The 25,073-nt window shown below is 43.7% G+C and overlaps 1 protein-coding gene across 14 annotated transcripts in view; it reads right to left on the bottom strand.

Moving 5' to 3' along the window:
• MCF2L2 (MCF.2 cell line derived transforming sequence-like 2) overlaps positions 1-25,073 on the bottom strand; it is a 255,093-nt gene that overhangs the window by 23,409 nt on the left and 206,611 nt on the right. For 7 of the 14 annotated variants that reach the window (XM_066241647.1, XM_066241644.1, XM_066241646.1 and 4 more), the window contains 4 exons: positions 24,893-25,018; positions 14,954-15,169; positions 13,723-13,815; positions 13,496-13,574 (listed from right to left, as the gene is read on the bottom strand). In XM_066241647.1, the coding sequence (XP_066097744.1) occupies positions 13,496-13,574; positions 13,723-13,815; positions 14,954-15,169; positions 24,893-25,018 (514 nt within the window). Of the gene's footprint in view, positions 1-13,495; positions 13,575-13,722; positions 13,816-14,047; positions 14,669-14,953; positions 15,170-24,892; positions 25,019-25,073 lie in introns of those variants that run through there. The other 7 variants (XM_066241651.1, XM_066241654.1, XM_066241656.1 and 4 more) reach the window with 3 other exon arrangements.

Genomic DNA, 25,073 nt, shown 5'->3' with positions numbered 1-25,073 from the left:
TGCTGGTCTGATGTGATTTATTCAATGAGTTCTTTTACTTGTTTATTCACAAAACATTTACTGAGTGGCTATACGAGTCCTGGGTCCTTGTTTAATATGAGGCCTGAGGGAAGCTCAGACTAATAAGACAACTTCCATGTTCTAGAAGAGGAATTCATGGTTTGGTGGAGAGGAAAAAAAACTCATGAAGTTATAATATAGCATGTTAAATTTTGTCCTAGAGTGCTTTGTAAGAGCGCGGGCACAGAGGGGAGGGAGAGGGGCGCAGCGGCCTCCAGAGCCCTCAGCCCTTCCTGCCACTCTCATCACTTTGTTTTAGGTCAGGGGTACCTCTGTGAGCACCAGGCCACTGGGCCTGGGAGCACTAAGCGGGCTCCCACACCAGAACTGGACCACCGCCTGTAAGTCCACTCAACAAGCATTTATTAAATACCCCCGGCTCCTTGCACAGGGAGAGGAATTATAGATGAGAAAGTTTCCCAGTGGGAGGGACAGATGGGGGACGGAGCCCAGTGAGAACTTAACCCTGGAAGCAGGTGACAGTGGAGGAATGGAGAGAGGGAGAAGAAGACGGGGAAAGAGGGAAGCTGAACAAGTTTACATTAGAGGGTGTAATTGCCTACTCTGCAAAGTAGGAGACAGGGCAGCCGGTGAAAATAGCAGTAGAAGTGGAGGTTCTTGTAAGGAAGCTCAAGAAGACCATTAGAAATGAGGGTAATTAAGGGAGCTTTCAAATGACAGGTATGACCTCAACTGACCATACAGCAAGCAAGCATTAGGAAACATACCTTAGGCTGGCAGTGGGGTTGGGGAACACATTTGAAAAATATTTTTCTTAAACATTGATTGTAGAGAGAGAGAATGACAGAGAGAGAGAGAGAGAGACAGAGAGAGACAGAGAGAGACAGATATTGATTTGCTGCTTCATCCATTCATGTATTCATTGGTTGATTCTTTTTTTTTTTTTAATTTTCTGAGGCTGGAAACGGGGAGAGACAGTCAGACAGACTCCCGCATGCGCCCAACCGGGATCCACCCGGCACGCCCACCAGGGGCGACGCTCTGCCCACCAGGGGGCGACACTCTGCCCCTCCGGGGCGTCGCTCTGCCACAACCAGAGCCACTCTAGCGCCTGGGGCAGAGGCCAAGGAGCCATCCCCAGTGCCTGGGCCATCTTTGCTCCAATGGAGCCTTGGCTGCGGGAGGGGAAGAGAGAGACAGAGAGGAAGGAGGGGGGAGGGGTGGAGAAGCAAATGGGCGCTTCTCCTATGTGCCCTGGCCGGGAATCGAACCCAGGTCCCCCGCACGCCAGGCTGATGCTCTACCACTGAGCCAGCCGGCCAGGGCCCATTGGTTGATTCTTATATGTGCCCCAACTGGGGCTCAAACCCGTGACCTTGGTGTATCAGAATAACAATGCTTCAGCCAACTGAGGCACCCAGCCAAGGGCCTATTTAATTAAAAATCCCTTGTAACACGCTAAGTGCTAAAAAAAAAAAAAAACCCAATAGAAGAAATCATGTAGAATTAATATGGACTATCTATAATATTTGACACTTTAAAAAAGAAATTAGTACACCCCTAGCACTTGCTTCAAACTGCAGATTCCCTTGACTTGAGAACTTTTTTTATTAATAGCACTCTCAAATATAAGCCAATTTGAATGGATTTTACATCTTGGTTTTACACATATACACACACACAGAGACTACTGTAACAATATATGAAAGTGTGTAGATTTCAGTCTTATCTTCCTAGTAATTCAGAAGACATTTCTGCAGTCCTGGCGGACTGGCCCCGGCGTCCTCCCCGTGTCTCTGCCCGTTCTGCTGCATTCCCTATGTGCCTTGACTCTGGGTCCCTCCCACTTTCCATGGTTAGCTCCATTAGCCTTGAATTAAGGAAGAGATGATGTGCATATTAGTGCTCATTTTTTCACCTCCCCAAATTATCTGATTTGGCAAGGGAAGGACCAGTTGTTTCAGGGGCAGTGATAAGAATCACATTCTTCGCTCAGGTGTTGTCCCAGCTATTAGAACCCCTCCAGGCCTCCACCTCCAGGGGCCCCCACTGCCTTCACCAGCACACCAGCCAAACTCCCCGCCTGGCACACGTTTACGGGGCCTCCCTCTCCATCCCATTTCCTTCCGGTCTATCCTTGAACCCCTCAGGCAAGGCTCCAAATCATCACTGAACACACTCACTCACAGGCAGCTCAGTGACTTTCAAAGGCTCCTGGGTCCTCCCTTTACTGCCCATGTGACTGCCACGAGTTGCCCAGGAGCGAGGACGGGCTGTGTGGCCTGGTTTCCCCGGCCCACACTTTGCACTCTGCACTGCAGCCCAGCACCCACCACGCTGCCCTCAGCTCTGCCTGCGCCCGAGGCCTTCCCGGAGAGCATGATGTTTCCCCCAGTCTCTCCCTGGGCCTCCTGGTCACAGGTGGTCAGGCCACAGATAAAGAGGGTGTTCCAAACCACAAAGCCCGCCTCCCTCCTCGAACTGTCACACTGCTGTGTCTCACCCATCAGGCCACACTCTGCTCTTCCCTGCCCAAGCCCTGACTCTGACTCCCTCTAGGCACAAGGTCCCTTCTGTCTGGCTGTCTCCAGAGGCCCTGCCACATTCGTCAGCATCTGCCAGTGTCCTTCCTGTCACCTTGAGCCCATGTGGCCAGGGCCCCTGTATGCCTTGCCCAGAAAGCATAGTTATTATCACAGTGACCCCTGTAAAGGTGGCGTAGGGCAGTGTGAGAATGAACTGGGGTGATGATGTTGTTTGTGTCAGGGCTTTGTAAAGTGCTGGACAGATGTAAGGTCCTGGTATTCCCCTTGGAAACTTCAAAACCTCCTTCTCCTGTTGCCTGATGCCCCCGGGGTCTGTGTACGGCCCTGGAGTCCTGTCTTTCAGGGACCAACCCAAGGCCCGCGCTCCTGCTTATTCCTAGAGCCCTCGCGGTTGGCATTACTCATGGTGACATTTCATCAGATGCCGCACGGTTAGCCAGGCTCAGAAGACCTGGTTCCGCTGCCAAAAAGCTGTGTGAAATTGACCCTCAGTTTGCCTGTCTGTAAAAAGGGGCTGGGACCACACCTCTGAGTCTGTCTTTCAGTTAACTCGGGTTTTTTCCTTCTTCAATCTAAACTACATGCTAGGTCCTGGTGCTGCTCCTTAGCTAGGTTTTTCCACCCTGTCACCCTAGTGAGCATGGTGCTAGGACTTGATGAGGACTTGAGAAATGTGTTTCTGAACTGTTAACAGAATAAATGCCATGTCCTCATATGAAACATGTGTCTTTTTGTGCAGTGCAGGGGAGGGCAATGCAGTTAAAATCTAAATTGTGGATTAAGCTCAATATTGTTAGCATGCCAGTTCTTACCAAACTGATCCACAGATTTTACCCAATCTCAACTAAAACTCTCAGCGAGCATTTTTATTTTATAGAAATTGATGAGCTAATTCTAAAACATATACAGAGATGTAAAGGATATAGAATAGCCAAAACAACTTTTAAAAGAAAACACAAAGTTGCAAAGCTCAAATGATCTGATGTTAAGACTTATTATAAACTTACAGTAATTAAGATAGCAAGGTATGGCTGCCAAGATGACAAATAGATCTGTGGAACCAAACAGAGCACCCAGAAACAGGTGCGCTTACAGAAAGCCAGCTGGAGAAATAAACGGTAATGGAACAACTGGACATCAATAAGAGAAATACTGAACTTCAGTCACATTTCACATCATACACCAAAAACAGAACAAAACAAAGCCTCAAAGCGGATGAGAGATTTAAATGTAAATCTCAAACTATTCAATATAAAAACTCCTAGGAGAAAACACAGGGGAAAATCTTTGTGATGGTTAGACAAAGATTTCTTGGGTACATCAAAAATGATCCATACATTTTTTTTAAATTGGATTTCATCAAAATCAAAATCTTCTGCTCTTCAAAAGGTACTCTTAAGAAAATGAAAAGATAAGCTACATACTTAAAGAAAATATTTGCAAAGATTTTATCTAATAAAGGACTTGTATCTAGGATACAAAAAAACTTCTCAAAACTCAATAATGAAAAAAATGAGCAAAAGATTTGAGTGGACACTTCACGAAAGAAGATATATAAATGGCAAAGAAGCACATGAGCCTGACCAGGGGGTGGTGCAATGGATGGAGCGTCGGACTGGGATGCGGAAGGACCCAGGTTCGAGACCCCAAGGTTGCCAGCTTGAGCGCGCGCTCATCTGGTTTGAGCAAAAGCTCACCCAAGGTTGCTTGCTCAAGCAAGGGGTTACTCGGTCTGCTGAAAGCCCGCGGTCAAGGCACATATGAGAAAGCAATCAATGAACAACTAAGGTGCCGCAATGCGCAACAAAAAACTAATAATTGATGCTTCTCATCTCTCTGTTCCTATCTGTCTGTCCCTGTCTATCTCTCTCTCTGACTCTCTCTCTGTCTCTGTTAAAAAAAAAAAAAAAAAAAAGAAGCACATGAAAAAATGCTCAACCATTATTCACTAGGGAAAACAAATTAAGACCTCAATGACAAACCACTATACACATAGCTTCAAGTTAAAAAGACTGGCAATACCAAGTGTTGGTGAGGATATGGAGCAGGTATGAATGAAACCCTCATACATTGCTGTGACAATACTGTATAAGAAAACAGGTTAGCTATTTCTTAAAAATTAAACATGCACCTGCCACATGGCCTAACCATTATACTTTTAAGTATTTCCCCAAGAGAAATGAAAACGTACTGTTCAAACTACCCCAAAGTGGAATCAAACCAAATGTTCATTAACAGGTAAATGAATAAAAAAAATTGGGATATCTACACAGTAATAAAAAGTGCTTTACTATTGTTACACTAAGCAAATGCAGGAATCTCAAAATAAGTATGCTGAGTGAGAGAAACCAACCAAAAAGGTACATGCTGTATGATTCTCTTTATGAAATTCTAGAAAATTCAAACTAATCTATAGTGACAGTAAGATCAATGATCATCTGAAAAGCAGTGGGGGGGGGCAGGAGAAAGGTTAATTAAAAAAGCATAAGGAAACTTCTCGGAGTGATAGTGGCGTTCATCATCTTGATCGTGTTGATGCTTTCAGAGGTTTGTACACATGTCAAAACTTATCAAACTGTATACTTTAAATAAACTGTAAAGTTTATTATGTCAATTATACATCAGTAAAGCTGTTTTAAAAACAGTAGTTTAAGATCTCTGTCCAGAAACTTAAAAAGCTAAATCGCATATTCCTAGGCATTAACCACAGTTCTAGTGTAGGATCCACGGATCCACATTTGTAACAAGCCCACAAGTAATTCTAATGCAGGTTGACCTTAAACAACCCTTTGTGAAACACTGGTCTAGGGAATAAGGATTTCTAGAACAATCTTGTGACTAGAATGCTGTTTCTGGGAAAAACATGTAACTTTTTCTATTAGGTGTGTTAAGACTTTATGTTTTATACCTCTAGCATTCAAACTCAATTACTATAGCATATATTTAGTACAGTATTAATAGTTTAAAAGCAAATATAAGTCAGTTTATTCCCATCTTATTTTTTTATAAATTAAAATTCATTATACAATCTTGTTGCTATTTCCTGGCAGAGGCCTACAGTTTAAATGAAGAACTGTGTCACTTAGTTCTTGTGACAGAAAACCGATGTGGTGATTTTCCAATCACACTTCTTAGTTTATCTTTTTCCATATGACGCATACCCAACATCCTCCTGACCACCTGCAGATCAAAGAAGATACAGAAAGAATACAAAATGATTGCATTCCTGCTAAGTCTGTGAAGACAAAGCTTATCTTTTCATATTTGTATAATATTTCCTACCGGAGCACAAAAAGCACTGCCAATATAAATGATAGGAAATAGATTTTCCACACGACACTAGTATTTCTTAATCCTAGTAACATTACCTGAAGGAAATATTAGAATTCAATTGATGAAACACACACACACACAGATACCACTTAGGCATGAGAAAACATGAAATCTTGCGCAATTTGCAACAATATGGATAGACCTAGAGGGTATTATGCTGAGTGAAGTCTGAGAAAGACAAATACTGTATCATTTAACTTATGTGTGGAATCTAAAAAGCTAAACAAATGAACAAACAAAACATACAGACTCTTAGATACAGAAAACTGATGGTTGCCAGAGGGATGGGCAGTGGTTGTTTGGGCAAAAGGTGAAGGGGATTAAGAGATTAATGCAGTTATAATTATAAATAAGTCGCAGGGATGTGAAGTACAGCATAGGAAATACAGTCAATAATATCACAGAAATAACTTTGTACAGTGACAGATGGATAGTCGACTTTTGGTGGTGATCACTTTGTAAAGTATACATAGTGAAATCTCACACTGTTATACACCTGAAACTAATATAATATTGTATATCAACTCTACATTTTTAAAAAGACCTTTACATTCAAGAATAAAAATTAAACATGAGAATAAAAAAGAAAAGACACTATCCAGTTTTGAGGAAGAGGGAAATAAGAGAAATAATATAAATAGATCCTTAAAGACCCATCGGACACCATCAAGCATATCAAATACATATAATGGGAGTCTCAAAAGAATAAGAGCAAAACAAGGAGGCTGAAAAAATATTAAAAGAAAAAAATCTCCAGAGGACTTCCCAAATTTGATAAAAAGCACTAATCTACACATCCAAGATGATCTACAAACTCCAAGAACTATAAACTCAAAGAGATCCACATCTAGACATATTTTCAAGTTCCCCTTGGCGATCAAGACAAGAATTGGGCTCCTCATATTGTGTGTCATAATTGTGAGGAAATGCTTCATGACTGGACAAAAGGAAAACACAAAGGAATGCCTTTTGGTATTCCCATGGTTTGGTGTGAACCTAAGGACCACAGCAGTGACTGTTATGTCTGTCTGATCCATACAAAGGGCATCGGCAAAAAAAAAAAAAAAAAAAAAAAAGGCATATGATCGTATATCCTAATTTTCCTTCAGCAATACGACCTATCCCACACTCTGAGACACTCCCAGTTCCAGTTTTCAATGGTTTTATTTCTTCTAAGGACTAAGAAAGTGAACATGGTGATCAAGTGAATTTTGATAAGATGCATGAGGAAATGGTTGTAGAATCTGAAGGGTATTCTTCTGATGCCAAGCAGTCATTAACCCCTCAGCAGTTTAGCCAACCCAAATTGAATGATTTAGTAAAAGATTTGGGCCTATCAAAGAAAGCAGCTGAGTTATTAGCCTCCAGGCTTCAAGAAAAGAATGTACTTCACTGGTCAGCTAAAGTATCCCATTTCAGGAAGCGTGAACAAATTTTTGTGGACTTTTTTTCCGAAGACAAACACTTTGTTTACTGTCATGATATCAGTAGTCTTCTCAGCCAGCTAGGTGTTACCACTTACAGTTCAACAGAATGGTGGCTATTTCTTGACAGCTCTACACGAAGTCTGAAATGTGTTCTCTTATACAATGGTAATGTTTATGCAGCGGTTCCAATTGGTTATTCAACTCATCTGCGAGAAGATTATAATGACATAAAAATTATCCTCGATTTACTGAAGTATGAGGAGCATAACTGGATTATTTGTGTGGATCTTAAAACGGTAAATTTCCTGCTAGGCCAACAGAGAGGTTTCACGAAGTATCCTTGCTTTCTATGTTTATGGGACAGCCAAGCTCAGGAGAAACACTGGACACAGAAGGAGTGGCCGAAACGTGAAGCTCTGGAAGTAGGGATGCAAAATATTGTGAATGAACCTGTAGTTAATCAAGACAGGATCATTTTTCCCTCACTTCACATCAAACTTGGCTTAATGAAGCAGTTTGTTCAGGCTTTGAATAGAGAAAGTGAATACTTTCAACATATTATTTCTGCTTTTCCTGCCTTGTCTTTAGAGAAGATAAAAGCAGGTGTATTCGATGGACCTCAAATTCAAACCCTCATCCGTGACAAAGAATTTGCCAGGAAGATGAATAAGGAGGAGAAAGCAGCATGGCAGTCTTTTGTGGCAGTTACAAAGAACTTCCTTGGCAACAAAAAAGCAGAAAACTATGAACTTCTGGTTCAAAGGATGCTTGTTGGCTTTCCGCGACACTGGATGTAACATGAGCGTTAAGATTTACTTCTGGCCCTGGCCGGTTGGGTCAGTGGTAGAGCGTCGGCCTGGCGTGCAGAAGTCCCGGGTTCGATTCCCGGCCAGGGCACACAGGAGAAGCGCCCATCTGCTTCTCCACCTCTCCCCCTCTCCTTCCTCTCTGTCTCTCTCTTCCCCTCCCGCAGCCGAGGCTCCATCGGAGCAAAGATGGCCCGGGTGCTGGGATGGCTTCATGGCCTCTGCCTCAGGCGCTAGAGTGGCTCTGGTTGTGGCAGAGCGATGCCCCGGAGGGGCAGAGCATCGCCCCCTGGTGGGCGTGCCAGGTGGATCCCGGTCGGGTGCATGTGGGAGTCTGTCTGACTGCCTCCCTGTTTCCAGCTTCAGAAAAATACAAAAAAAAAAAAAAAAAAAAAAAGATTTACTTCCTAGGCCCTGGCCGGTTGGCTCAGTGTAGAGTGTCGGACTGGTATGCGGGAGTCCCGGGTTCGATTCCCAGCCAGGGCACACAGGAGAAGCGCCCATCTGCTTCTCCACCCCTCCCCCTCTCCTTCCTCTCTGTCTCTCTCTTCCCCTCCCGCAGCTGAGGCCCCATTGGAGCAAAAAGTTGGCCCAGGCGCTGGGGATAGCTCTATGGCCTCTGCCTGAGGTGCTAGAATGGCTCTGGTCGCAACAGAGTGACATCCCGGATAGGCAGAGCATCGCCCCCTGGTGGGCATGCCGGGTGGATCCCAGTCGGGTGCATGCGGGAGTCTGACTGCCTCCCTGTTTCCAACTTCAGAAAAATACAAAAAAAAAAAAAATTTACTTCCTGAACAGTCAACTTGATAAGTGTCATGAAAATCTTGGCATTGTTAGTGATGAGCAGACTACTGCTGGAGCATCAAACGAGATTTTCCTCAACAAGTACACAAACGCAAGAGCTACAAATGCACATTTTTGCCTGAATAGAATTTAAATAAGTTTTGCACAAATTTTATGATTAAAATAAGTGTTTTAATATGTTCTGTTTTGAAATTATAGACAAATTCTGATGCAATCATATCTTTTAGTGTATTAGTGTGTTCACTGCATTATATAAATTATTATATTTTCACAGAGATGATGCCCAAGAAGACATTCTACTTCATTATGTTAAACTAAATGTTGAAAATTTACAATAAGATGAAAACCTAAAATCTTGAATTACAACAAACTGTAACTTACAGAGAAAAACTAATGTTAGATTTGAGATCAACACACTCAAATTAAGTAAGAACAAGTGTTTTTGTGGATGCAACAAAAATTTTGTTCCCCAGTGTAATAATCAAACTGTCAAAAAAACAAAAAATCTGGAAAGCAGCAGAAGTAAAAAAATTTGTCACATGCAAAAACTAATACAACTGATAGGTGACTTCATATTAGAAACCACAGAGGCCACAATAAAGTGAAATGACATATTCTAAGTGCTTAAAGAAAGACTGTCACCAAAAATATTATATATATGGCCAATTGACTTTCAACAAGGGTGTTTCTTAGTTTGGGGTACTATAATAAAGTATTGTAGACTGGGTGACTTATAAACAATAGAAATTTAGGCCCTGGCCGGTTGGCTCAGTGGTGGAGCATCGGCCTGGTGTGCAGGAGTCCTGGGTTCGATTCCCAGCCAGGGCACACAGGAGAAGCGCCCATCTGCTTCTCCACCCCTCCCCCTCTCCTTCCTCTCTGTCTCTCTCTTCCCCTCCCGCAGCCAAGGCTCCACTGGAGCAAAGTTTGCCTGGGCGCTGAGGATGGCTCTGTGGCCTCTGCCTCAGGCGCTAGAATGGCTCTGATTGCGGCAGAGCGACGCCCCAAGATGGGCAGAGCATTGCCCCCTGGTGGGCATGCCGAGTGTATCCCAGTCGGGCACATGCTGGAGTCTGTCTGACTGCCTTCCCGTTTCCAGCTTTGGAAAAAAACAAACAAACAAACAAACAAAAACAATAGAAATTTATTTCTCACAGTTCAGTTCTGGAAGTTGGATGTCTGAGACCAGCGTGCCAATATCATCAAGTGAAGATCCTTCTCTGCATTGCAGACTGCTAACTTCTCATTGTATACTCACATGCAGAGAGCAGAGAGAGGAAGCAAGCCCTCCCATGGCATTAATAAGAGCACTGATCCCATTCATGGGCACTTCACCCTCACGATGTCATCTACTCCTAATTAGCCCCCAAAGACTTCATTTCCTCCTACCATGGCCTTGGCAGGTAGAATTTCAACATGTGAATTTGGGGGAAGGACACAAACATTGTTATGGAACTTGAGTCTATAACAACTACCAAGACAAGGGGAGAGGGGGGAATGGCCTTTTGAAGAAATGATTAAGGCTATCCAATAGGATATCCACATGCAGGAGTGAAGTTAGACCCCTAATTCACACCATATACAAAAATTAACTCAAAATGAATCAAAGTCCTACAAGTATGAATTAAAACCATATAGTTTCTCAGAAGAAAGCATAGGTGTAAATCCTCATGACCTTGAAGTAAACAATGGTATCTTAGATATGACACTAAAACACAAGCAACCAACAAAAAAAGAGATATATTAGACTTCATCAAAATGAAAAACTTTGGCTTGACCAGGCAGTGCTGCAGTGGTCCTCGACCTGGGACACTGAGGACCAACATTCGAAACCCTGGGGTCACTGGCTTGAGCACGGGCTCATCTGGCTTGAGCAGAGGTTCACCAGCTTGAGCATGGCGTTACCAGCTTGAGCATGGGATTATAGACATGACCCCATGGTCGCTGGCTTGAGCCCAAAGGTCTCTGGCTTGAAGCCCAAGGTCTCTGGCTTGAGACCAAGGTCACTGGCTTGAGCATGGGATCACTATCTCAACTGGAGCCTCTGGGTCGGTCAAGGCACACATGAGAAAGCAATTGATGAACAACTAAAGTGCCACAACTGCAAGTTGATGCTTCTCATCTCTCTCCCTTCCTGTCTGTCTATCCCTGACTGTCCCTCTACTTTGTCTCTTGCTCTCTTTCTCTCACTAAAAAAATAAAAAAGAAATACTTCATGCTTCAAAAGATATCATTAAGAAACTGAGCCTGACCAGGTGGTGGCGCAGTGGATAGAGTGTCGGACTGGGATGCGGAAGGACCCAGGTTCAAGACCCCGAGGTCGCCAGCTTGAGCGAGGGCTCATCTGGCTTGAGCAAAGAGCTCACCAGCTTAGACCCAAGGTCGCTGGCTCCAGCAGGGGGTTACTCAGTCTGCTGAAGGCCCACAGTCAAGGCACATGTGAGAAAGCAATCAATGAACAACTAAGAAGTCGCAACGCGCAACGAGAAACTGATGATTGATGCTTCTCATCTCTCTCCGTTCCTGTCTGTCTGTCCCTGTCTATCTCTGCCTCTGTAAAAAAAAAAAAAAAAAAGAAAGAAACTGAAAAGCCCCCTAGTGGACTTGCCAGGTGGATCCCGGTTGGGGCGCATGCGGGAATCGGTCTCTGCCTCCCCTCCTTTTACTGAATAAAAAAAGAAAAAAAAGAAAAGACAACTCAAAGAATAGAAGAAAAGATTTGCAAACCAGATATCTGGTAAGAGTTTAGGATCCAGAATATGTAAGGAATGTTTACAACTCAACCATAAAAGACAAATAACCTAATTTTAAAATGGGCAAACACCTGACCTGTGGTGGCACAGTGGATAAAGCGTCGACCTGGAATACTGAGGTCGCCAGTTCAAAATCCCGGGCTTGCCTGGTCAAGGCACATATGAGAGTTGATGCTTCCTGCTCCTCCCCCTTTTCTTTCTCTCTCCTCTCTAAAATGAACAAAGTCTTAAAAAAAAATAAAAATAGCGCCCTGGCCGGTTGGCTCAGCGGTAGAGCGTCGGCCTAGCGTGCGGAGGACCTGGGTTCGATTCCCGGCCAGGGCACATGGGAGAAGCGCCCATTTGCTTCTCCACCCCTCCGCCGCGCCTTCCTCTCTGTCTCTCTCTTCCCCTCCCGCAGCCAAGGCTCCATTGGAGCAAAGATGGCCTGGGCGCTGGGGATGGCTCTGTGGCCTCTGCCCCAGGCGCTAGAGTGGCTCTGGTCGCAACATGGCGACACCCAGGAGGGTCGCAACATGGCGACGCCCAGGATGGGCAGAGCATCGCCCCCTGGTGGGCAGAGAGTCGCCCCTGGTGGGCGTGCTGGGTGGATCCCAGTCGGGTGCATGTGGGAGTCTGTCTGACTGTCTCTCCCTGTTTCCAGCTTCAGAAAAATGCAAAAAAAAAAAAAAAAAAAAAAAGCAAAAAAAAAAAAAAATGGGCAAAGAAGTAACATCTCTTCTAAGAAAGTATACAAGTGGACAATAAGCACTTGAAAAGATAAACACCACTAGCATTAGGGAAATGCAAATCAAAACTATAATGTGCTATCACTTCACACCCACCAGCATGGCTCTAATAATAATGATGATGATAATAATTATAATAAAATAACAATAACAAGTGTTAGTGAAGAAGAGGAGAAAATGGAACCCTCATACATTGCTTTGGAAAACAATGTGCAACTTCCTCAGAAAGTTAAGGTAGAGTTACCATATGGCCCAGCATGTATACTCCAGAAAATTGGTACATAGGACCACACAAAAACTTGTACACAAGTTTCTATAGCAACATTATTCACCATACAGTATCCAAAAAGTGGAAATAACTCAAATATTCACCAAACAGGTGATTGGATAAATAAGTATGATATATCCATACAATGCACTATTATTCACCTATGAAAAAATGAAGTACTTATTCATGCTACAACACAGAACACTGAAACTAGACATAAAGAACTACATTTTCCACAAATGTAAAATGTCCAGAATAAGAAAGTCCATAGACACAGAAGTAAGTCACTGGTTGCCAGGGGATGGGAGGAGGCAGGGGGTGGGAACGGTTGTTAATGGTACAAGGTTTCACTGGGTGGAGGGATGACAAAAATATTCTGGAATTAGATATTGGTAATGTTTACACAACCTCATGAACAGGCTAAAACCCAAAAAACTACAGTTTAAGAGAGAAAATTTTACTTTATATTAATTATATTTCACCGTAAAAAAAAGTAGTACAGCTTCTGAAAGTTGTATTGGTCATTTAAATTTTTATTAACATTTTCTTGAGTGGCTTTGGGATCTGTGAAAGTTGCTCCTGGCAATTAGGTATGTGAGAGAAACATAGCTAAAAGGGCCACACCCACACACAGCCACAAACAAACCCACACAGTCTAAGCAAGCACAGGTGCTTCCAGGCACCACACAAATGTGACCACAGTTATTTTCCTGGCCAACCATTTTCTCTAACAATATCCCCAATCTGCATACCCACCGCAAAGTTAGAAGCTGTAATTCTCCAGACTAAATCAAAAGAGTTAATCCTACCTTTATTATTGCCCTGTTGTTCCATCAATAGTTTACTTATTTCCGAAAACCAACAATCTCTGATTTCTTTTGAAGCTGCCTGCAATTACAGATGAAAAAATACTGAGTGTCAGATCACCTGGAGTATTAATGGCACAGGGCTTTTGTTCTCTGGGTGACTTTAGAATAATGAAACAGAAAACACTTGTCAAGTCCTGGCGACAGCTGCGGGGAGACCTGAGCTTTACCTGCACGATGTACTTCTCCAGCCCGTTCCGGTTGGCAATTTCAAACTTCCTGTTGCTCCCCCTTTCGAGCTGGTGAATCGAAAGTGTCAGCAACTGTTGTAAAGAAAGAAGAAACTTTTCTATACTGTTGTTTTCTGATTTCAAAATTGTCACTATCAGCTACCCCAGCGATTTTCAACCATTTTCATCTCATGGCACGCGTGAACTAATTACTAAAATTTTGCGGCACACCACACACACATACAAAAAAGTATTTTTTGCCAACCTGACCAAAAAAAAAAAGGTATCATTTTGATTCACTCACACTAGACAGCTATTGTTGGCTATTTTTTTATTTGACAATCTAAGGGAAAAGAAGTCAGTGCCCCTGACTAACTAGTCAGGTATTACATGTTTTAAAAATTCTTGAGGCACATTGGTTGAAAATCGCTGAGCCACCCTAATCCTTTCTACCACTGCTATGCCTCTTCTTCCATAGTTCTTCCAAGTGTTCTGCTGTCCTCCCTTAATGGCCTCAAGGAGCATAAAACATAACCTGGTACAGTGTCACATCTGCCTCGTCTCTTTAGGGGATGACACAGACTAATTCTTTCCATATGTAGAGCTACAGCCCCCAATCTTTAAGCACAGAGATCATCTCTCCCTGAACACCTTTGCATTTCACCAATCTCTACATCATAGTGAGTGAATTACCATCCATTAAGAAACATTCACAAAAGCTACTATAAGTAAATGAACAACTTTAATCACAAGAACACAAATGTGTGTGTGGGAATGGGTGTGTCTCTCACTAGCTATGAAACATTTCCTTATACAGGCAACACTGGCTGTGGACTTGGGTTCCTGGACCCCAGGATCAGGATGATGCCCACAGTGGTATGCAGAAGAGCAAGTGGAAGAAGAAATCCAGTCCACGGTCTAATGACCAAGTCTTTCACTCCTCTGCCTGGAAGAAAAGGGTACTTTTTAGTTTGTCCAGACAGGCTGCATTACAGTCCCTTTCCTCTGCTGAGCACAAAATCACCTCTATTCCATCCCTGGCCCTGGCTAGTGACTGACTGTAAGCGCTGACTCTGGAGTCAGACCTGCGTGTGGATTCCAGCTCTGTTGTGTGGCATCTGGCAAGTTAACCTCATCTCTCTAAGCTACAGTTCTCCATCTATACAGTAAGGATAACTATATCTCTCTCCAAAGGGTGTGATGACTCCCAGGTATAATTGGACCCCTTTACCTTCATAGACTTCTTAAAGCTGTAATGAGGAGATAGGCCCTGGTCGCTGGGCTCCATCCGTATCTTACAGAACACTATTCCCCTTTCAAACAGATAGATTTGCCTCTGGCTGGGCTTAAATCGAATAAAATCCTTCATCTTATAACGATCCGTGTGCATTGTCCAGACGTTGAAAGAGCCATGCATCAACAGCTTGCCCAGTTTTCTGATGTCATCCTTTTAGAATCACAGACACACACAACACAAAGCTGTTAAATTAATCTGACAGGGAAAGAACTCTTAGGTGTCGGTTTTGAAATTATAAATCATGTTTATTGGAAGTTTACAATCTTAAAATTGTCACTGAGGCTAATTTGTCACTACATCAAAACTACAATTTTGTAAGTTTCAGCATATAAGGAAGTAGTTCGGTAGTGTAAGGTAATAAACATACTACATATTAGATATACTGGAACTAAAGATATTGGTACTCTAATATTTTGTCTTGTAATTAATTTTAGCTAGTAGGATTCCATTTGTTCCTCTTTGTTTCTGCTACATGACAGTGCTTAACAAGGGCTAGAAATTAACCTTTGAATTATGTTTATGAGAGTCAGAAATTTGGCTGCATCATGGATCTCTTTTTAATTTTTATTTGTCTGTCTGTCTGTTTGTTTGTTTGTTTGTTTATTTTAAGTGAGAGGAGGGAAGATACTGAGACAGACTCCCACATGTGCCCTGACCGGGATCCATCCAGCAACCCGTCTGGGGCCAATGCTAGAATCAGCTGAGCCATTCTCAGCTCCTTAGACCAATGCTTGGAACAACTAAGCTGTCCTCAGCACCCAGGGCTGATGCTTGGACCAGTAGAGCCACTGGTTGCAGGAGAGGAAGAGGAGAGAAGGGTAAGAGGGTGAGGAAGAGAATCAGATGGATGCTTCTCCTGGGTGCCCTGACCAGTAATCACAACCGGGATGTCCACACTCCAGGCCAGCGCTCTATCCACTGAGCCAACCAGAAAGGGCCTGGATATTTTTTTAAAATTACTGGTTGTAGAGAGAGAAAGGAAGGGAGAGAGGGAGACAGAGAGAAACATCGAGTTGTTATTCCACTTATTTATGCACACATTGGTTCATTCTTGTATGTGCCTGACAGGAAATCAAACCTACAACCTTGGCAAATTGAGACAACATTCTAACCAACTGAGCCCACCTGGCCAGGGATGCATCTTGACTCTTTAATAATCCATGCATTCCTTCTGTATCCTAACAGCTGCGTTATGATTATGAGAACCTGAGATCATGAGATCTGTTCTGAAAGGAGAAAGTTTAATATGACCTAATCTTCATAACATTGTAATGGAAATGGTAATTATCTCAACCCTGAGTTTTTCAGAGTGAGTGAACCATGTAAAGATAATCTCAAATGACAATTATTTTTAAGCCTGTGTGGCTCTAGCGCACACACTACGACGCCTCTCTCTCCACCAGTAAGCCCACCTTCCTCATAGAAAGTTCACAGTACTAATGCAGTATTCCTGCCTCCTCTGAGTTCTCTCTACCGGGAAGTGGAGTGACGTGAGCTAGGAATGTGATACTTTTCAAAACTTACATCACTTAAACCAGATAATCAAGAATTTATTTCCTTGAATCAAAATAGCAAAAGGAAAAATTATTTGAACAGGACCAGGACAGAATAATTTCCGTGAGTTATATCTAGCTGAGCTAAATCTCTACAATCTCTGTTTATGAATAGTAGAACTATGTACATTATGTATAATTGATGAGGCATTTGTACAATCGATTGTTTATATTTAAAAAACTGTGAATATGTTCTTTTAAAAAAATTGTACTCCTGAAATTCTGAAATAAAAATTCACGAGCCTGACCTGTGGTGGTGCAATGGATAAAGCACTGACCTGGAATGCTGAGGTCAACAGTTTGAAACCCTGGGCTTGCCTGGTCAAGGCACATATGGGAGTTGATGTTTCCTGCTGCTCCCCTCCCACCTTCTCACTCCTTCTCTCTCTTCTCTCTAAAATGAATATATTTTTAAAATTCACAAGTAATAAACTCAAGTCACTTCTATACAGGTTACAACAGTCTCAACATATGACATTTGAATTTATGACTCTCACACTTATAAAAACTTTAAAAATATTGAGATATGCCTGACCAGGCAGAGGCACAGTGGATAGCATCGAACTGGGACATAAAGGACCCAGGTTTAAAACCCCGAGGTTGTTGGCTTGAGTGCGGGCTCATCTGGTTTAAGCACAGATCACCAGCTTGAGCCCAAGGTCACTGGCTTGAGCAAGGGGTACTTATGGACTACGTGGGCAAATTAGTTTGGTTGTGCACAGCAGAAGAATATGCAATATTCTTTTTCTGTGGCTTAGTTGTATTTTTATGTTCTAGATTATAATTTTACAACTGTGTTAAAATAGGTAAGTGACTTTTGCTAGGGTGTGTTTTGACTTACACCAAAATTTGAGTTATGTCATTGTTGTGGGAACAGAACTGTGTCGTAACCCAAGGATCCCCTGTAGAGTCCGTAACATATTTTATGTGCTAATTTTTTCTTTTTGCTTCGTAAAATTTGCATGTGTTAACTCCTCCTGGAGCAATAAAGAGCCCAGTTCTAAGGCCTTTTTTCCTAAATACATTGTGGTCCTGTTTTAGGTCATACAGGCTCTAGGACAGATTGATGGATGGGTCCATAGGAGCCTTGAGAAGTATTTCACACAATCCTAATTCTTCAAGGAGTCATGCCAATGTAACCACTCCAGCACTCACTGATTGCTATCTGCTTTCAACCCATTCAATCTGTACTATACAGACATAAATAGTTTAAGAAATGTGTTTGAGTCAAGGCAACTGGCCAAAGTAAATGCTTACTATTTGCCACATGAACAACTGTAATCAATAGTTTCTATTGAAAAACGTATTTATACTCTACCTCATTTAAAAATTTTGATATCTCTTGCCTGACCTATGGTGGCGCAGTGGGTAAAGCGTCGACCTGGAATGCTGAGGTCGCCAGTTCAAAACCCCGGGCTTGCCTGGTCAAGGCACATATGGGAGTTGATGCTTCCTACTCCTTCTCTCTCTCTCTTTCTCTCTCTCTTTCTCTCTCTCTCTCACTCTCTCTCCTCTCTAAAATGAATAAATAAAATAAAAATAAAAATTTTGATATATCTTATAAAGTACATATATTATGGGAAGACAGAAAATAACTAAGGAAATTAGGGTAAAGAAAAAAAAAGGATTAGCCCTGGCTGGGTGGTTCAGTGGATAGAGTATCATCCTGGCATGCTGTAATCATGGGTCTGATCCCCGGTCAGAGCACATTTGAGAAGCAACCAATGAGTGCACAACTAAGTTAATGCCTCTCTCTCTCAAATGAATAGAAAACTTTAAAGAAGAAAAAATTAAATGGTGAAGATGTACAGAAAACTCATACCATAAAACCATGTAAACTCGCTGCAGACCCAGCTCTGACCTTGGAGGCAGCACACAGAGAAACACAGTGAGTGATATGAACCCTTAAGTCTGAAGACATACTTAGACCAGTTGTTCAGGAAAAGCATGGATTCCTGTTAATAAGACGTGAGAAATTTCTCCCATGGGACCTCATAAAGGGTCACGAAGTTAAATACTGAGCACATCCTTAAGCCCATCCCAGGATAGACAGATGGATGGATTGTAGGTAAAGCTGTTTCTAAGAACACATTTGGTGAATGTGGAGCTACCACTTCCTGGCGCGGCTGTAAAAGCCATTCTAAAAGAAGCCAGAACAATGGGGGCGCGGAGAACAAGTCCAGGTGTCACTCTCTCATGACCTGTAGAGGGCTGGGCAATGCCAGCTAAGATGTCTGCCCAGGGCGTGGCCGTAGAAAAACAGCCCCGCTGAGGAGGCAAACATGGAGAGCGGTGTTGTCCCTTGTCACCTCTGCACTTGGTTCCTCACCCACCTGTAGGCACAACTATTCACATCTTGGGAGGCAACTGACCAAAGGATGTGACACCAGTGAGGCGCTAGCCCCTGACCACAGAGGCCTGGTGCAGCAAAGATGCCAGATGGCCACTCTGATCCTTGTTTCAGCTGAGGCCTGAGGAGGAGGCAGTGAGCGGTAGGAGTGGTGGCTGGGAGAGGCTTTCTCTGCGCACAGGTGGTACAATGAGCAGTAAGGAAGCAGAGCAGTGAAGCTGAGTCACCACAAACCATAAGGAAGAGGGAAAGACACAGAAGGAACCAGTCAGTGGGTGCTGCGGGGAGAGGACAGGGGAGAGGACAGCAGGTGTGCAGTTGTACCTGCACATTCAGGCAGAGCACACAGGTGAGAAGCCCAGCTCCCTCTCGGGCCATGGCCTTAGTCCTGCTGGGGATCCTGGAATCATCCAGTTCCCGCCTCTGCGAGCTGGGCCCTGTCCGAGCTTCTGCCTTTCCAGTAAGTCTGTCATCACTGGAGGTCCCTGGAGGCCTTCGCTGGACCTGAGTCCAGCCCAAACGGATGGGCTGTGTATCCTTCAGGTCGTCTTGCACAAACTCTCAGAACCATGTTTCTGATACGATTAAACAGCCAGGATGTGTGCCTGTGTGGAGGTCACTCACCACCATAGGGAAGCAGGCAAGGGGAATCCTCAGAGCAGGACCAAGGATGAGCAGGGCCATCTTTTCAACCATGTATATCCTATCTTTCCAATCAGATTGTCGTTGGTCCCAAAGCCAGAGGCCATGTGCACAATCTCTTGCCGATATTTGTCCCTTAGCAAGTACAGTGTGTCCGTAAAGTCATGGTGCACTTTTGACCAGTCACAGGAAAGCAACAAAAGACGATAGAAATGTGAAATCTGCACCAAATAAAAGGAAAACTCTCCCAGTTTCATATCTATTCAGTGCAGTTTGATGTGGGCTCACGCACAGATTTTTTAGGGCTCCTTAGGTAGCTATCCGTATAGCCTCTACAGCAGGGGTTCCCAAACTTTTTACACAGGGGGCCAGTTCACTGTCCCTCAGACTGTTGGAGGGCCGGACTATAAAAAAACTATGAACAAATCCCTAAGCACACTACACATATCTTATTTTAAAGTAAAAAAAACAAAATGGGAACGAATACAATATTTAAAATAGAGAACAAGTAAACTTAAATCAACAAACTGACCAGTATTTCAGTGGGAACTATGCTCCTCTCACTGGCCACCAATGAAAGAGGTGCCCCTTCCGGGTGTGCGGCGGGGGGCCAGATAAATGGCCTCAGGGGGCCACATGCGGCCCGTGGGCCACAGTTTGGGGAGGGGCTCTACAGACTCGTCACTGACTGATGGCCTACCAGAACGGGGTTTCCCCACCAAACTGCCGGTTTCCTTCAACTGCTTATCCCACCGAGTAATGTTATTCCTATGTGGTGGTGCTTCATTATAAATGCGCCGATATTCACGTTGCACTTTGGTCACGGATTCAAATTTAGCGAGCCACAGAACACACTGAACTTTCCTCTGTACCGTCCACATCTCGACGGGCATGGCCATGGGCTGCTCCACTGTATACACAGCGTTACATCATCATCTGCGCATGTGCACATGCTGCCATATCATCCTACAGAAACTGGGAGGGTTTTCCTTTTATTTGGTGCAGATTTCACATTTCTATCATCTTTTGTTGCTTTCCTGTGGTTGGTCAAAAGTGCACCATGACTTTATGGACACACTGTATTTATTCATTTATTGTTATTTAGTAAGTGCCTGGGGAGAAGCTGTGCCCAGCACTATGATGGAGGTAACTCAGTGATGCCCCCGTACTGGGTTGAACAGCATCTCTCCCCAAAACGCATGTCCACTTGGGATCTTAGATTGTGACCCTACTGAAAATAAGATCTCAGATGTAATTATGCAGTTCAAATGAAGTCATACTGGGTTAAGGTGGGCTCTCACCTGCAGGCCAGTGTCCTTATGAGAAGAAGAAACAGACACAGAGACATACACATAGAAGACAGTCACACGAAGACAGGGGCAAATATGGGAGGAATGCAGCTGCAAGCCAAGGAATGCCAAGCACTGTCGGAAGCTACTGGAAGCCAGGAGAGGAGTGAGGAGGAAGAGACTCCAGAGGAAGTACGGTTGTGCCAACACCTTAATTTTGGACTTCTAGCCACCAGAACTGTGAGAAAACAAATTCTGTGGTTTTAAGCCACCCAGTTCATGCTGTGTTGTTATGGCAGCTCCAGGAAATGAATACACACCCAACCAACACTGGTTTTTCTACCAGTGAGGTAATGGTGTGGCCCTTGCTTCAGTATGTTGAAGAATCGGATGGACGTGAGCTCAGAGATAGACTAGGGCCACCCCAAACAAATGTGCAAGTGAAAAGTCGTCCTCCATATGGGAAATGATCGCAAAAATAAACTAGTAAATGCTACCATTGTCACGTGTGGACACTTTGTGAGAGCTGTGACACGAGAAGGGTGACTGGGACCCCCTGGGCCACAGGGCGACTCTGGCTGAGAGAGACCAGAGAAGCCAGCCTCCAGAAGGAGACCTCTCCTGGGTGCCAGGTTCTCATTCCTGGGGGGACAGCACCGTGACAGCTATGGGTGTCTTGCACAGAGAAGCAGGAAACATCTGGATAAATGGGTCAGCATGAAGCCTGGTCCAAAGTGAAAAGCAGAAGCTGTGGGACGGACAGGCTGGGATGGCAATTGGGTGACAATCGCCAGAAGCAAAGGGGAGCCTTCCCTCCCCCTCCAGCCCGGGCAAGCGCGGCATCAGCACCCATGGGTGCCAGGCACAGTGCTAGGCACCTTCAATACACTTAATCCTCAGTTACGGCACTTAGAGATGTCATGAGGGCGGGGAGATGGGCAAGGCGAGGCCATCGGGTCACTAAGATTGTTTACTCAGCCTTATCTTCGTAGCCAACATGACGGTGAGGAAAGTGGGGAAGTAAAATAGAAATAAAATACCTGGGCCTAGCCCACAATAAACTTGCAATAAACAATACTTCCTTCAGTAAATCATATAAATTTGTTCCAGAAAATTAAAATGTTTCATTCAGCCTTCACTATTCAACTCTGGAACGTGTTCCTGGCAAGTCAGGATTTACAAGGACTCTAAATTATACATTCGATTGAAAACAGGGCAAAAGGAGAGAAATAAATTAAACCTCAGTGTTCCACAAAGCAACTTTTTTTTTAGAAATAAAACTTCAAAAGGTTTTGTGATTAAATTAAACCAAGAACTGAGCCTATACAAGGAGGAAATGTAAATATCAGAAGAGAAGTTTTCCTAGCTGTGTTAATTATGAATTCATCCACTGAAGTGCCATTTCGTTCCTTCACCTTTAACACCTCATGGCAAAGCTCTGCAAACCTCAGGCAGTGCGTTTCAGGACCATTAGACCTGAGTTGTAGTAGTGAAATCGTTAATAAACTCCGAACAGAGTCAGCTGAGGAATGTGCAGTGAGGATGGCCCTGTGGCTAGGGAGGGCAGAGAGCCAAGAAATGGAGCAAGCTGATGAGCTGACGGCCACGTGACCTTGGGCGAGTTAGCTTTTCTTTCCACAGACCTGTCGCTGAACCAGAAAGCTGAAAATTCCAATACCTGCTCCTCTATAATTCAACAGAATTATACAAAACTTTCAAGATAGATTAGTTAATGTACAAGATGTAAAGCAAGTTAGTTTTAGCCAAAAAGGAACCATAGAGCAGGGGTCCCCAAACTTTTTACACAGGGGGCCAGTTCACTGTCCCCTCAGACCATTGGAGGGCCAGACTATAAAAAAAACTATGAACAAATCCCTATGCACACTGCACATATCTTATTTTAAAGTAAAAAAAAAACAAAACGGGAACAAATACAATATTTAAAATAAAGAACAAGTAAATTTTAAATCAACAAACTGACCAGTATTTCAATGGGAACTATGCTCCTCTCACTCACCACCAATGAAAGAGGTGCCCCTTCCAGAAGTGCTGCGGGGGCCGGATAAATGGCCTCAGGGGGCCGCATGTAGCCCGCGGGCCGTAGTTTGGGGACCCCTGCCATAGAGTGTATGTCAAAGGTGCAATTCTGAGGACTCATGGAGAAAAAAAAGATTTTTTGTAATTGGTGTAAAATCTCTAAAATTCTATAAACTGGTTCATCTGATTTGCACACAAGTTGTCTGGTATGAAATTAGTATAGATCGCTGTTTACTCACATTTTAATAATTCTTTTTTCATGACTTCCTCCTCCTTTGTTATATTCAGAATAATAGCTGGGAGTTTCCTGCTCTGTGTAACATTTATTTGATTCAGGCTATAGGATCTCTAATAGGAGTGGCTGACACATGTTCAAAGATAAAAAGGAAAGAACCAAAACGTGTCGCAAAATGGTTAAACAAATTGCTTCCTTGACTGTCCTTAGCCAAAGAAAAAAAAATTATTACCAAGAACATGATCTCCTCTCGCTCCCTGTGGTTCATGAACACCCTGCTGAATCATGCATCAGGAGTAAACAGAGAGCACTCGGGAGTCCCAGGAGACAGTAACAACATCACTGCCCAGCAAACCTGTTTCCAAGATGCTGGCCAGAGAAATACCAGGGGGTGGCACATTTTTAAAAATCACAATTTTTGTCCCTAATTAATTTTCATGGTTTGATTCATGACAAAGAAAGATAAGAAAGGTCATTTCATCTGCCCAGACCTCAATAAGCAGTATGTTAAAACCAGGTAAAAAGGAAAAGGAAAAAGAGAGAGAGAGAAGGAAAGTGTGTGAAATGTAATTCTCAGAATGCTTGATCCCTATAAGGTAAACAGATAATAGCCTCCCAAAATGGTCCACACCCCAATCCCTGGAATCTGAGAGAATGCCAGGGCGCATGCTCATGAATGATTGCAGATGGAATTAGAATGGTTAACCAGCTCACTCTGAGATGGGGAGATTATCATGCACTATCTGGGTGGGTCCAGTGTAATCACAAGAGTCCTTAAAAAGTGGAAGAGTAGCAGAAAGAAGAAAAGATCAGAGTGATGCAATCATTCCAGAACTCATCTCATTGTTGCTGGCTTTGAAGTGGAGGCGGTGGTCAGCAGCCAAAAAATGTTGGGGTCTTTTTTGTTTTGTTTTAATGGAAAATACAAGGAGTGGATTGTCTCCTAGAGCCTCCGAAAAGGAAGGCCGACACCTTGATTTTAGCCCCTGGTGAGACTGTGCTGTACTTCTGCCCCATGGAACTGTAAGATGATAAATGAGTGCTGTACTAAGCCGCCAAGTTCGTGGTGATTTGTTATGACAACGACAGAAAATGAATATATCTGCTAAAAGCTAGAGTACTGCACAGCAAAAGCCAGTTGAACACTACTTATGTTCCAGGCCCAAGCAGTCGGCCGCACAGCTACCAAGGATGGCTGGCCGGGGGCGCTGGGGACGGGCCTGCTCTCGGCTAACAGCAGCGCGGGACTCGACATGGCCCAGCTCCCCGCATGGCCGCTCCTGGCATTCTCCTTCAACCGTGTGGCTTCAGGGATGTGCAATAGGGGCTGGTCAGCCTCTCTGGCTTCTGTGGTGTAAAACGGGCTGAGACTTTCACTTAAGACCCATTTTCAAAGTAATCTTCATGGAGAAAATCTGAGTCAAGAAGGGAAATTGTTTACTATTTCAATAGTGCCATGAGTCAAAATAAATTACTCTTTTAGCAATCTCCCCTGCCCATGGAGATTTGACTGCTGAGTTCTGGGCATTTCCAGAGCACAGGTCAGCCTGGATCATGAGGAATACAACTCAAGACTCCTGAAAACACCGAGGGGCTGCTTGGAATCTCGTAGCACAGGTTTGCCGATTGATGTAGGCTACTTGCCCCAGAGTCAAATTCCTTTACCGTAAATCATTTTTTTGACTTCACCACAGCACCTCCTACCTTTGTTACATCGAGCCTGCCTCTCACGTGAGTTTCCAACAGCTGCTATGGAGCGTAACATACCGGACATCCAGTGACTGCTGCCAGGTCCACGGCCAGTTCACAGGACTTGATCAAATCCTCCATCATGTCCAAGGCCTGCTGTAGTTCAGCTGAGAATGCGGAATTCCTGGTCCTCTTTGACCTCTCCTGTGGAAACCAAATGCCTTGTTGGAAATCAAAATGTAAACCATCTACCCAGTGA

This window comes from Saccopteryx bilineata, chromosome 8 (assembly GCF_036850765.1).
Source record: "Saccopteryx bilineata isolate mSacBil1 chromosome 8, mSacBil1_pri_phased_curated, whole genome shotgun sequence".
Taxonomy (NCBI): domain Eukaryota; kingdom Metazoa; phylum Chordata; class Mammalia; order Chiroptera; family Emballonuridae; genus Saccopteryx; species Saccopteryx bilineata.
This window is presented reverse-complemented; position numbering and strand designations above follow the sequence as displayed.